The sequence below is a fragment of the Python bivittatus genome, unplaced genomic scaffold, assembly GCF_059951505.1.
Source record: "Python bivittatus isolate LINGU-HERP-01145 unplaced genomic scaffold, Pbiv_v1 ctg000400_np1212, whole genome shotgun sequence".
NCBI classification, from domain to species: Eukaryota; Metazoa; Chordata; class Lepidosauria; order Squamata; family Pythonidae; genus Python; species Python bivittatus.
Window position 1 is genome coordinate 90,544 of NW_028277073.1, and position 14,648 is coordinate 105,191.

General features: G+C 38.2%; 1 protein-coding gene across 5 annotated transcripts in view; it reads left to right on the forward strand.

The window, feature by feature from the left end:
• NFKB2 (nuclear factor kappa B subunit 2) overlaps positions 1-14,648 on the forward strand; it is a 52,489-nt gene that overhangs the window by 27,263 nt on the left and 10,578 nt on the right. For all 5 annotated transcript variants that reach the window (XM_088144258.1, XM_088144261.1, XM_088144260.1 and 2 more), the window contains 5 exons: positions 1,310-1,495; positions 3,270-3,411; positions 8,714-8,828; positions 10,462-10,669; positions 10,917-11,086. In XM_088144258.1, the coding sequence (XP_088000384.1) occupies positions 1,310-1,495; positions 3,270-3,411; positions 8,714-8,828; positions 10,462-10,669; positions 10,917-11,086 (821 nt within the window). The remainder of the gene's footprint in view (positions 1-1,309; positions 1,496-3,269; positions 3,412-8,713; positions 8,829-10,461; positions 10,670-10,916; positions 11,087-14,648) is intronic.

Sequence of the window (14,648 nt, forward strand, 5' to 3'; positions counted from 1 at the left end):
GAGGCTCTCCAAACAGTCACTCATGCTCTGGTCAACTCTCAGACTATTGCAATGCGCTCTACATGGGGCTATCCTTGAAGAGTATCTGGAAACTACAGCTGGTTCAAAATGCAGCTGCATGGATAATAGGTGCCTCAAAGATGGCACATGTAACACCTTTGCTGCGTGAGCTGCATTGGGTGCCAGTTTGCTTCCGGCTCCAATTCAAGGTGTTGGTTATCACCTTTAAAGCCCTACATGGCATGGGTCCAGGTTACCTGAGGGATTGTCTCATCCCCATTATATCAACCTATCCCACCTGGTCAGGTGGAGAGGGCATGTTGCAGATCCCATCAGCAAGGGAACGTCAGCTGGTGGGGCCCAGGAAGAGACCCTTCTCTGCCGTTGCCCCCACCCTTTGGAATATTCTCCCCCCAGAGGTGTGGTGGGGCCCTACCCTCCTGGCTGTCTGAAAAGTTTTAAAGACCTGGCTCTGTCAGTGTGCATGGGGTGATATGGGCTCTACCCACTGCTGGGGGTGGTTAGTCCCTTGATGATGCTCACTGGAATTACTTGCCAATTTTCTATCCTCTTGGAATTTATTTTTAGGATTGTTTTTATGCTGTACTTCCTGAATGGTTAGTGCCCCATTTTGGTCAACCTCCTTGAATTACAGCTGAAAGTCCTGACTTCGCTCCCATCTGGGCGTGTTTCCTTTCAACTTCAGTGTGGTGGTGTACAGAGGCCAAATGCCAAAACAGTTATCCTTGTTCCAATATTTCTGGTCCTGACTGTATTTTTAATCCTCTGTCTGGTATTAAGTGACCTCAGTTTATTTCTTGGATTCATTGTGGCAGTTATAAGAACTGATAGAAATTCAAAGGAGCTAGCATGCCTAGTATACCTGGTATGTAAGGGGGGCAAGGCTCCTGCCAAGAAATCTGCAACCTCTAGAAATTCCTGAGAGGCTTTCAAGGGTGTTACCATACCTGGGGATTCTCAGATAGCCACTCAAAGGACTCCAGTAGCCAAGAAGGTAAGCAGTTCATATACATTAATGATCAGCCTGAAGTAAATAGGGTATGATAGCTTAATATCTTAGGCTGAGTAGTGGTTACTGTTCCCTTATGAATTGTCATACATTGTGGCCACAGTGCCCTTACAAAGCATGTGAACATTTTGCAATTATACAAAGCTTGCAAAAGAGTTGACTTTTTAGGCATAGTACTTGCAGCAACAACCCATGTGATTATGAATAGCTAAAATGTTCTCTTTTTAGACATGAATAGTCTAAAATTGCATGGCTTTTGTTTTTGTTCTGCTCTTCTAGCTGGGAGTCCCTGGCATTCTTCAGGGTATAGTCCATATAACAACAGCATCTACCTATCCGGATCCCATCCTGTGGGCAGCTACCAAGGTGGAAGAGGCATCCAGATGCCCAGAACTGCTAGGCTGGAAGACAGTGACCATCATCCCTCAGAAGATGGCAGTGATTATGTTGAACTGCTGCGGCATGGTAGGGCTGGGGAGTTGCTATTTTTTTCTGAGTGCGAGAAGCATCCTGAAGTCAGCTTATGTTGTTGAGATTTCCATGTGTACATAATTTACTGTATGGTATTAAATGGTCTTTCTCTACTCCACAGTCATATCCGTAACTCTCCTTAGTTACAGGAATTAAGTATGATTACAAATTTATTCCTTTAATACCCTGTGGATTTTTAGTTAAACTTTCATATAAGCAGCAAATGTCACAGAATTTCAGAATGATGTACAAATAAACCAAGCCTTCAGAATTTCAGAATAGTTTTTGTATTCTGAGTTTCTGAAATAGATATAGTTCACAGACCAGCTTCAGTATGAGCGCATTTGATCTGTATTGACAATTGATACTCCATGGTGAGAAAAAAGTGCAATAGTAGAAAGTGCTGTTGAAGATGTTACCCACTTTCAAAAGGCTGTCCTTATCTTTTTGAACAATACTGATTTGGCTTATATTTAATTTTAAGTTATCAAATAGTTTTGGCTTAACATATGTGAGCTCAGTTATTATGAGTTTTTAAACCGAGGCTTCTGGTTTAGTGTGTTTCATTAACTCAACTAATTGAGATTTATAGTATAAACCATGGTAAAAAAAACTAGTCTACCACAATATGTGTGAATTCAGTTACTGTTTATTGATAACTCATTTTGAGAAAAGGGATGTTCAAGTACTAGAGGATCTGCCCATAGACCAGAGGAGGGGAGTGGTCTACTTGGAAGCTTTGTTTTTCTCTTATCTGATTCAAAATATTTGTGATTTACATTCAGAAATATGTTAGTCTTTTATTTCTGCAAAAATCAGACTTTTTTGGGTACCACACCTTGTTTTGTTTTTCTCTCAGAGGCTGGTACTTCGTCAAAGTATACAGGAACTCCCTGGAATTCTCACTTTTATTTCCAAACAATAAATGGGTATATAGAGATGTAAAACATATAGAGGTCTATAGTAATTCCTTTTCATGCCTGCCAAAGTGTTAATTACCAATAGAAGCGAATATGTGTAGCTCAGGGTTGAACTGTGGAGTCCTTGGGGTTCTCTGAACTTGGTGGTTTTCTTGCTCTGAAGATGTTACCTAGCTGGGTAATGAAACATTTGCAAGAAAACAACCAAGTTCAGAGAACTCCAAGGACTCCAAAGTGTAAATTCTTTCCTAGCTTTCTAACTTCCTCTTCTGTATCAACTGCAAGTTAGTGGAAAGTAATGGAACAGCCCTTGACACAGCAGCCCAACTGCAGATAATTGAACTTCTTGAGTCTGCTGGCAAGCCCATGCTGCTACCTCACCAAACTTATTATCTAGGATCAGGCATTTGGAAGTGGCCTTAGGTCAAGGCAAATTTCACCCAACATTACCTGCTTTGAATGGCAGGGGTCTCTGAAATCTTTCTCATTACATGCCATCAGCATACAAAACATTTGTTCTACTACACTAAATTGAACATCCTTCTCTTTTTAAGAACAAGGCATAAGAAGGTGAAGATGTACTGAAGAATTTTTAAAATCTGTGAAAATGTTTTTATTTTAATAATAATTTGTTATCTTTTTATAATGCCTGTTTTTATTCATTGTTATTTTATTTTAATTGTCCTATACCACCCAGAGTTGCTTTGCATGAGATGGGTGGCTATATAAATGTGATGTATAAATTAAAAAAAATAAAATAGAGTGATGAATGGAGATGAATTGTAAGAAGAACAATTTTGTGCTTGCATTGCTTGCGTTGATATTTTGCCTTTCCCCATTTTACTTAGCTCAGGAATGCAGTTCATGGATGCTAATGCTTGCTCGGCGCAGTGCCCAGGCTCTTCTGGATTATGCAGTTACTGCTGACCCACGTATGTTATTGGCTGTTCAAAGACACCTAGCTGCTTCTCAGGATGAGAATGGAGATACGTAAGTATACTTCGGAAAGATCAGGGCTCCTGGTCTCAGATCATTTGGAGAGAATTAGTCTTCAAATTTCTTGGCACTGTTCTAGTCTTTTCCTCATTATGGGGATAAGCTTTTCAGTGCCAAATTTCTGTCAGCTTGGTGCTAAAGACAAGGCTGTAACTTAGCTAGAAAGTCCTACATGGAAAATAATTCTTTAGTCCCTGGTTTCAACAAACCCTGTGAGAACGGAATTCTACAACCCCACCTAGCAAGATATTTTTTCTTTCTTCTGAAATATGTGATATCATGCTTACGATGGTGTAACTATGGCCTCTCCAATGTAGTAGTAGGGAGCATGTGTATGTGTGTGTATTTTTTATTAAATAAAAAGCAGCAAGAAAAACAACTAAAATGCTTTTTAAAAATAAACATGAGTCCAGGTATGTCAGAAAAAAAACACATGGAAGGCAAATAAAGCTTATACGAGAGGAATCCTAATGAAGCTTGCAGCAAACCAGAAAAGAAGAATATAGATGGAAATCACAATTAAAAATAAAGAAATTAGAACTGATTCATAAAACCAATCCAGGATGATAAGAACTGAGATGGCTAAATAAAGTTAAACAACAATTATGGGAATGGTAGAACTTCATAAGAAGATAAAATATGTTAAAATAATTTTGAAAACCCAAACAAACCAGGGAAATTTCTGTCATACCAAATTAGAAAAGAGAAAGAAAGGAGGATAACAGTGATAGGAAAAGGGAACAATTTGCTATATACAAGATAGGAAATAATAGAAGAACTCATGGTTTCTTAAATGTACTATATTACAGGCATAAAATTGAAGGAAATTTGAAAATTTAAATCAAATACCTAGAGAATTTATTGAAGATCATAGACAATATTAACCAAATCTTTAACAATAAAGAAGCAATAAAAAAAATAAAAAGTAATAAGACATCAGACTCAGGTAGGCTGGCAGCCCTATATATTAGAAAAAGCTAGGCAAGGAACTGGTGGAACCACTATTAAAGATGATGGATAAAATTAAACCAACAAAAACAATACCATAGACATGGGAAGAGGCATGTATAATGTTAATACGCAAAGAAGAGAATGACCTGAAGAAACCTCAATCATATAGACCAATTTCTTTACTGAACGTTGATTATAAGGTATTTACTACCATATTAGCTGAACGCATGAGGAAGTGCATTTCTGAAATTATATACACAGATTGGACAGATTATATTCCAGAAAGGAAGATGAAAGATAACAGATTTATCATAAACTCATCAGTATTAAGAAAAAGAAGGCAGCAGTGATATTCCTAGATTCCTTTGACAATTTGGAATTGACCTTTTTACTAGAAGTCTTAAAATGAATCCTGCAGAAGAATTTAAAACCTGGGTGGAGAGCATATATCAATAGCAAAGGTTACAACAAATGGAACATTCTCTACAAGCTTTTCAGTTAGCAAAGGCACAAGGCAAGGGTGTCCTCCTTCCTCTTTATAATTTCTAATTGCCCTGAAGTTTTGGCCAAAAGGATCTAAAAAATAAGTAGATAATTGGGGTCAAAATTTAAGGAGAGGGTTACAGGATGAAATGTTATGCAGACAACGTAGTACTAACAACCAGAAAGCTCTATATGACAGTTGATGAAAGTCATAAAAGGTTTTGGCTCCTTTTCTGAATACAAAACTAATGAAAAAAAAAAAGAAAAAAAAATATAAACATAATAGTAACAAGCATTTAACCCCCCAAGAACGAAACTTCTTGTGTGTGTGAAGAGAGAGAGATAAATACATAAATAAAGGTGGGATAACAACAACAACAGTTGAAGAAAAAAGGGCATTGCAAGAATATCTGAAGGACAGTGAAGAAGATGTACTGAAGCTAGTACACCATGAAGGCTTACTGAACACTAAAGAAACCAAACTGGCCTACAAGAAAGACCAAATGAAGAATAGAAAAGAGTCCTGGCAAGGCAAAGTATTACATGGCCAGTACACAACAAAACTAGCAGGCAAAGCAGATAACAACAAGACCTGACAATGGCTAAGAGTGGGAAAGTTGAAGAAAGAGACAGAGGGGCTAATTCTGGCTGCACAAGACCAAGCCTTAAGAACAAGTGTACACAAAGTCAGAATTGAGAAGACAGCAACAGATAGCAAATGCCACCTCTGCAAAGAAGCTGAAGAAACAGTAGACCACCTAGTTAGCTGCTGCAGGAATATTGCACAGACTGACTACAAACAACGGCATGACAAAGTAGCAACAATAATGCATTGGAATATCTTCAAGAAATACCATTTGCCTGCAAGCAAGAACTGGTGGGACCACAAAACAGACAAAGTAACAGAAAATGAAGAAGGTAAAGTGCTCTGGGACTTTAGAATTCAAACAGACAAGCACATGCCACACAACACCCCAGACTTAATTATTGATAAGAAAGACAAAAAGTCTGGATAGTGTGCCAGTTACACCCTTTCCTGGACCAATAGGCCCTGCTCACAGTCATCCACGCCCTAGTCACCTCCTATCTTGACTACTGTAATGGAGTCTACATGGAACTGCCCTTGAAAAGTATCTGGAAGCTTCAGTTTGCAAGACACAAGAGAGAGGTAGACTAGTTTTCCCCAGTCTTAGACTATATTTTATGGAAAGCTGTCTGTCATGGATAACAAAATGGATGAAATTTCCTAACAGCAGAATACCAAGCATAGAAGGAGCAGACTTAGCTAATGGACTTCATCTATGGTATAAAGAAACAGAGGAAGACAAGGATTTGAAAGGATATACTAAAAGACAAAGTTTGTTGAAAATTTGAAAGCACTGCTAAGTTCAACAACTTACACATTTATACAGAACCTAGATCACTTAAAGGATAGATTTATACAGTCTTGTGAAAAAATTAAGCACACCCCATTGAAATTTTTGACTTTTTAAACATATTTCAACATACAGATATTTGATATTCATTTCAACAATATTGATAAAGAGGATATAATAGATACCATGCACCATTTACATTTTGTACTCCTTGGTGTAATTTAAATAAACATAATTGCACATTTCATATGTGGAAAAAGCAAGTACTACACATCTACATTTATCACAGCCTCAGATGGCTAAAATTAGAATCGGTGCACCAGATCAAGTTCAAATGATTAGAACATCCTTAGAGAGGATCTAGGAGTAACGTGTCTTACTGAAACTTCAGACATTCAGTTTGATTTGCTCTTTATTGTTGAAGTGTGTGGTATTACCATGCCTAGATCGAAAGAGCTCTCTGAGGCCATCAGAAAGAAGGTTATAGATGCCTCTGAGTGTGGGGAGGGATTTAAAAAGATCACCAAACAACTGGACATCTGGAAGATCAACTACAGCAGAGAAGATTTCAAACAACAGCCAGCTTGCTCAGGCCAGGCTGTCCCAGCAAGTTCATCCTGAGAGCAGATGCAAGATGCTGAAAGAAGTCTCTAAGAACTTCAGAATTTCATCACATGACCTACAGGTAACTCTCGCCACTATTGATGTCAAAGTGCATGAATCAGAAAGAAGCTGCATAAATTAGATCTACATGGGGTGCCAGGACAAAAGAACATCAATAAGACTAAAGTTTGCTCATAAAACATTTAGGCAAAGACCAGGACTTCTGGAACAGTGTGCTCTGGACAAACAAGGCAGAGATAGAGTTATTTGACCACAGACATGTTTGGCAAAAACCATAGACAGCATTTCACCAGAGGAACCTGATACCAACTGTAAATCATGGTGGTGGAAATGTTAGGGTTTGGGCTGCTTTGCTGCATCTGGGACTGAGCAGCTCACCATCATAAAATCCACTAAAAATTGTACCAGAGGGTGCTTGAGGATAATGTGACACCATTTGCGAGAAGATTGAAGCTTAACTAAAAGTGGACCTTGCAATATGACAACTACCCTGAACGTTCCAGTAAATACACCAATGAATAGCTCAAAAAAAAAAAGAAAAGAAAAGAAAAGAAATGGAGGGTTCTGGAACGGCCAAGTCAAAGCCCATATCTGAATTCCATCAAGATGTTGTGGGATGATTTGAAACAGCTGTGCATTCAAGAAAGCCCTCAAACATCACACAGCTGAAAGAATTCCGGTTTATGTCAGAGGCTGGTAGACAGCTATAAGAAACACCTATGTGAGGTTGTTTCTGCTAAAGGGGGCCATGTCAGGTATTAGAGTACTTTTTTCATAGAAGGAAATGGAATATCTGTTAATTTTATGTTGAATAAATGATTGCAAAGTCCATTTTCATAGTTTTTGTTCAATTATATCACCTTTATCTTTATATAGAATGATGAAATATTAATATGTCCATATATGTTAAAAAAAGAAAAAAAAGCTTTACATGAGATGTACTTACTTTTTCACATGACTGTAAATTGTTACTGAAATATAATACAGAGACAGAACAAATAAAACACTGCATGATAAAATGGATGCAACATTTTAAAAACTAATAACATTGGAACAATGGGAAGATATTTGGAAAAAAATCAATAAAATTTACACCAAGTCATAACCTGAGGAAAAATTGGTATAAAATGTTCTATGGATGGTATATAACTCTCTCCCCTCTTGTGAAAATTATTGGGATGTTTATAAATCTCAGTAGCCTTCTGTGTAGTTGTGCATGATGATTTGACATGATTGTTAGCATTTGTGTGTCTTTAAAATGAATTTTGTGCCCATTATGTAGCAGTGCTACCATGGATTTTTCAAGCAGTTCTAGCTGACTATCTTTCATGTTCTTTTAATTGAGTGTTAATAACTACGTTTTGTAGAAGTCTCTCTGAAGGTTAATAGAGCCTGGTTTCCAGCTTTACATCACACCAAAATAAAACAGCCCTTAATTAACCAACACCATATGGAATCTATAGCAGTCTCACCTGAAAAATAATAAGCAGCAGTGTGTTCAAAGAAAGATCAATAAAAAATTTGCTCCTTTGGAACTTCTTTAAATCAGACCACTTACAAATTCACCTAGTTGAAGAATCAACCAGGAACTGGCTTTCCAGAATTCTGATAGCTTGGTCCAGTTAGAGATTAGTTCTGTTACAAACATGAGTTCAGTCAGTTTCTGCTCCATTGGCTGGCAGCTGCCATGAAGTATGCTACAGAGCAGACCACTTTTACCTCTGAAGATGCCAGCCACAGTTTTTTGGCAAGTTGGAAGATGCAGGGCTCTCACATTCTCACTTCTGTTTGTTGACTAGCATTGCTATCACAATTAGGAGCTACATCTCCTTGTTTTTAAATCCATGTTTTTCCCCCCACAGGCCTTTGCACTTAGCTATTATTCATGAGCAGACAGCTGTGATTGTGCAGCTGGTCCAAGTGGCTGTAAGCATCCCTAATCAACAGATCATCAACATCACCAATCACCTGCAGCAGGTATAATAGGTAGTGTCTCAAATTCAATGGTAGCCCATTTGTGGTTATGGGGGTTCTTTGCTTTCCAAGGGCTGGACACACCACAGTGTAGCAAATCTTTATCCAGTGCTTTCTTGCAGCACACACCTTCCCCAACAACAGGCTATTGCTTTGGGACCACTCACCCATTTAGGACTTGCAAGTTGCTATTGCCATGTAAATATGTCTTTAATACTTAGTCCTTGTTGGGCAGAGTGATAATCACAAACACTTCTGTTTGTGCAGAGCGCAGCAAAAACTCCAGGAAAATATTAGCCATGAAAGCAAACACAATGCAATGTCCATTTCTTGTTTCCCAAAGAAATCCAGTCAGAAAATATATACTAACTGGTGTTTATTGATAAAAATGCAAAATTCCATAAAATGCAAATATCATACAAAATATAAAGAAAAACACATCTTCTCATGTAATGTAGCATCCAAGACTTATTAACAACACAAGCTTAACAAAATCTCTAGCTACAAACCCTTAGAGAAGAGGTACACTACTTGGTACTTTGTTACAACTACATAGCCCATAAAACTTACATAGTGGCTAACAGTAAAACAACTAACTACTCAGAGAGGCTGAACATTTTCCTCTCCTTGTATTATAGCTCTATGCCACCCCCACTGGGTAACTAGCATACACATGCCAATAGGTGGCAGTAAATAGCACAATACACAACACACAATAACAGGTGTTTTTCACATGATCTCTGTAGTCAAAATATTATTTGTTATTGTTGTAAAGATAACGGGATGAATCCTTTCCCATGAGAAAGAAAATCCTGACAGTCCTTCATACTCAGTTTTTAATACTCAGTTCAAACAAGAGTCTCGAAGTCTATAAAGTAGCATACAACCTTTGCCTTTTTCCAAAAGCTCTTGCACTAGTTGGGATGAGGTGCTGCCTCAGTGTGGTTGTTCCTTGTCTAGTTGCTGTCCAGCTCCAGTCCAAGCTCTACTCTTAAGCAGTGTTGCTTTTGAGCACTCTGGCTGAGCTCTCTAGGCAGGAAACCAACCAGGATATGCTTTCCATATTCGTCCTGGTAGTTGACTGATAGTCCTCTTATCTGGATGTAATAACTGTCAGTCTCCAGACATCGCCTCCCACTTCTTCGCATGCTTGCTATTTTCTTGTCTCCTTTTCTCCTACATACTCACTCCACTCTGTCTTGGCATTTGCTTTTCTAAGCTAAGAGCCTGGGTTTGGGGTCAGGCTGCTCCTGGATGTTGGCACGTCCTTGAAAATGCCAGCGTGTGGCTCAATTATCACAGGCAGCTGGAACACTGGCTTGGATGCTTGTCAGTAATGTTTGAGTTAGGGAAATGGGGTGAGAAGCATTTCTGCCTGGCTGCAGCTACTTTTCCCAAGCACAGACACCAACCCCAACTTTACTCCCTCACAGTAGTGAGAGAGGGGTGTGTGTACATAGCATGGATTCTGGAGTAGATCTGATAGGAAGATGTACTGGCATTCACTTGAACATAAGTACAGCTCTCTGTGTAATTTGATTCCTGGGTTGTGCGTACATTTTGTAGTTGAGCAAATATAAGTAGAATTCTGCTCTGTTCTTTTGATGGAACTTAATCCTGTCCTCTCTTTTCTTAGACACCATTACACCTGGCTGTGATCACTCATCAGCCCAGGGTGGCTGGTTTCTTACTTCAGGCTGGAGCAGACCCAACTTTGCTGGATCGCTATGGCAACTCAGTTGTGCATTTGGCTGTGCATTTGGATGACGAAGAGATGTTGAAGACTCTCCTCTGCCACTTGGGTTCCCAGACTCACTCTCTTCTTGAGATACCTAACTATTTTGGTGAGTAATATGGGAATTGTAAGAAACCTGGGTCTCTTGTCACACGGCCATTGGAATCAAATTAGGTGTTGAAGGAGAGGTGGCTGTGAGAGGCAGAAAGGAGGAGGAGGAGGAGGTGAGAATATTATTCAATCCTCTATTATAATTGGTGCTTCAGCCCTGGTTTGGGGTTGTAGGATGAGCCTCCCAGTCCTGCTGCAAGAGCTGTAGTCTCATTGTACAATTACAATTACTACTGTTGCTTCAGGCCTTTTCCCTGTGCATCTTGCTGTGAAGTGCACAAAACCAGCCTGTCTTGAGTTGCTGGTTGAGAAAGGAGCGAATGTGAATGCAGCAGAACGGCAGAGTGGACGGACACCTTTACATCTAGCTGTTGAAATGGATAACATTAACATGGCTATATGTTTGATGAAGAAGGTGAGTGGGGGTGAGGCTATTGATGGGGCGTGAGAGCATTTTATTCTGCAATAGATAACTGTTCTGTTATAGTACAGGTAGTCCTCACTTAACGACCACAATAGGGATTGGAAAATTCATCATTAAGTGGGGTGGTTGTTAAGCAAATTGCCACATGACCAGACCCAATCTGGTCATAAATCACTATGGTTGTAAAGCGAATCACTGTGGTTGTTAAGTGAATCACATGGTCATTGAGTGAATCCAGCTTCCCCAGTGGACTTTTTTGCTGGAATTCGCTTAACCATGTGATTTGCTTAATGACCATGATTCACTTAATGACCACAGTGATTCACTTTAGGACCGTTGTAAAAAAGGTAGCGAATCGTGATCATGTGGCTGCGGGCGTGATTTGACTGCAATGGTCATAAGTGTGAGTACAGGTAGTAAAGCACTTTTTCTGAGGCTGTCATAACTTCAAACTGTCGTTAAACAAATGGTCGTTAAGTGAGGACAACCTGTACTGGAAGATCACTATAAACAAGTGATCCTTCACCCAGGAACAAGGTAGAGATCATAGTTGCTATTTTGTAATCCTGGGAAAGGAGAGAATGCACTAACGGTTTACACAGGGTTTCTTGACTCTTTATGTTCCCTCTTGAACATTTACGGTTTAGTCTTGAGAAGAAGGAAATAAATAAAGGATTGTATGTGAGTTTAGTCCCCGTATTGTACAGATAAAGGAACTTGATCTTGTTGAACATATATATTAAGTTCTTTATATCAATTTAAGAGAGCTTGTTCAACTTGGCCAAGTATTATCTTCTGACCAGCAGCTTTCCAGAGTCTTAGATAAAGTCTTTTGGGCTGGCCTTCCTTCTCAATGTCCCACTACACATTGATGACAGTGATTTACGATTTGCAGGGCGAATGCCCTATGATTGATAAGGTTTAGACATAGTTCACAAGCGTATCTTGGGCATAGTTCTGTCTGCCAAGTTCAGCCTCCACACAGTGCTTCCTCAGAGCTTGTGGGTCAGAAAGAGCATGACTGGAGCAGTGATGCCATCTCAGTTTTTATGGAAAGAATAACACAAGCCAACAAGGGGGAATACAAGCCTAAACTCATAACTTCCCAAGAGAGAGACAATACAAATTTGAGAGAATGGTCCAATATTTAGGATAAAAAAGAAAGTGGAAAGAGAAATATTACAGTAGTCATGAGGCTGAGAAAAAGAAATTTAGAAGAAGGCCAAGAACTAGCCAATATCTAAAGTAAAGGTCATCACGCTTTTTGGGTCCATAGGCACACTTGACATGTCAAAAAGTGACTTGAAATGTAAGGTTTTTGAAAGTTATAGAAATGGGTTCAGTAGGGGGATGGGGTTAGTCAGTGTTGAAAGAATTCAGGGTCTTGCAGTCCCACTGCAAGACAGCTTATATTTTCAAAGACAATTTGGACGTGATTTTGTTATTTTACACAGAAGTAAAGCCCACTTCTAGAAAAGAGGTCTTAGGATTACAAGCTAAGTAACACCCCTAAAATAATTTATATTAAACCTGTCACAGTTAATAGAGAATTGTGAATTTCAACAAAAGTTAATGCAGGCACTTTTATATATAATTTATAGTCAAATTGAACTTCACTTACATTTCACATTACAATTTTATTGGAAAAAAATTGAGTAATGGAAACAAACTGCCTCTTGGAAGTTCTTCCAAAGTAATTTTATGCACAGGATTGAGACATAAAATTTTTGTGAGACTGAAATATGGTGAAAATTTAATTTTATTTAGCATTAAAAAGGCTACACATAAATGGAATCCCTCCCACAGTTCTTGCTCAAAAGTATAATTATCAAGTAAAGACATAACTGCACTGCTGCAGCCCTAGCTGCAGAGTTTCCAAAAAGTATGCAAAACTTCCCAGTAGTGTTTTCCTTGTGCAGTTGCAGCATTTTATAGAATCATAGAAATAAAAGGAGCTATTACAGAAATGTAATAGACCTATTTAATTTTTACTTTCCTTCAATGGTATACGAGTCTTTACCTGAAATCTTTACTTTAGGGAGGTTGCCTGTTGATACCATTTGTGTAGCCAGTTATAACATGCAACATTTTTCTTTTGCTTCCCAGTCTTCTTCCATGGCCTGGAAGAATAGATAAGACTACTTCTCTCCTAATTCTTCATGTTTTGTTACAGACCTCCCCATTAAAACTCCAAGCAATTCCACCTTTATGTTTTGTAGTCTACCCTTTAGAAGAGAATAGAAGAGTCTTAGTATAAGTGTGATGAGACCTCTGAAATCATTAACAGGGCAAATTATCCTCATGAAGCCAATCAATGGAGAGAGGAGCCTGGAGCAGAAGCTTATTTTGATCTTTATATTCCTTCCAGTTTTAATGGGAAAGTCTGCTACACAAGTTAGGGAGTTAATATAGCCATGAAAATTAAAATCTTTTTGAAATGTATCCAAGGGATGCCTCTCTTTTACTTCCAGATTTTGTTTATTTTTCTTCCTAGCATATATCAGTAATAATTTTTCAGCCATTGACCAGCATAAGATAACGTTCAGTGACGAATTACAAACATGTTATTGTGGAAGCCTACCTGTGGAAAAATAAGTAAAATTTAGAATTATTAACACAAGGTATAAAATTACAGTTATATTAAAATGTTAACATTATGGAAGCTACACTGTAATACAGTGCAGTAAAAAGTATGTGCTATAAATGTTAATATATAAAAACTATGGAATAATAGCAAAAAATAAAACCTGCTAACACAAGTTACAAGATCTTATAACTTACAATTTTAATTGTAAGATTATTAACTATGGAATAATAGCTAAAATAAAACTTGCTAATGCAAGTTATCACTAAAATCTGTAAGTCAAAATTTAATACTAATATTGAAAATATAGGAACTATAATATAAGCTCCCACTATAATATAGTGTATATAAAAAGTAATAGCAATAAAACTAACAGGTTAAAGAGCTGAAATAAATCAATAGAATGCAAATTTATGGACGTGGTCTTTGTCAGTCTTTAGCTCAAATGGCTATGAATGCATGAATTACTTTAAAGTGGTCATGAACCATGAAATAATCAAGTAAGCACCTAAACTACATCACCAACTATTACTATCCATCTATGGGCAGAGTTTACACAAGATGTAGGAGAATTTTGCTACATTTTGGGAAGGCTATCTTTGTTGCCTAGTAAGTAGTATAAATAAAACCTATCAGAGTGCCCTGGAAATTTGGATAAAAGAGTGGTGATCAAGTGAACATGAGTTTGGAATTACTAATGTGACCACGGGGGCACTGCAAAGGCCATAACTTTGGGGACCAGGTGTAACTACCATTCGTTCATTGCCCTGTAACTTCGAACAATTGCTGAATGAATGGTCATTAAGCGAGGACTACCTGTGGATCAAACTGGCTATATATCAAAATGCACAGAAATCAGCCTGAGTTACCCAAGCTTAGCATTTTGGTCAAAGTGCATAGTTTATACTTCCTGCAGTTATTTGCAGCTAAAGCCCAAACTGTACAGAGCTCAACTAGGACTTTATATCT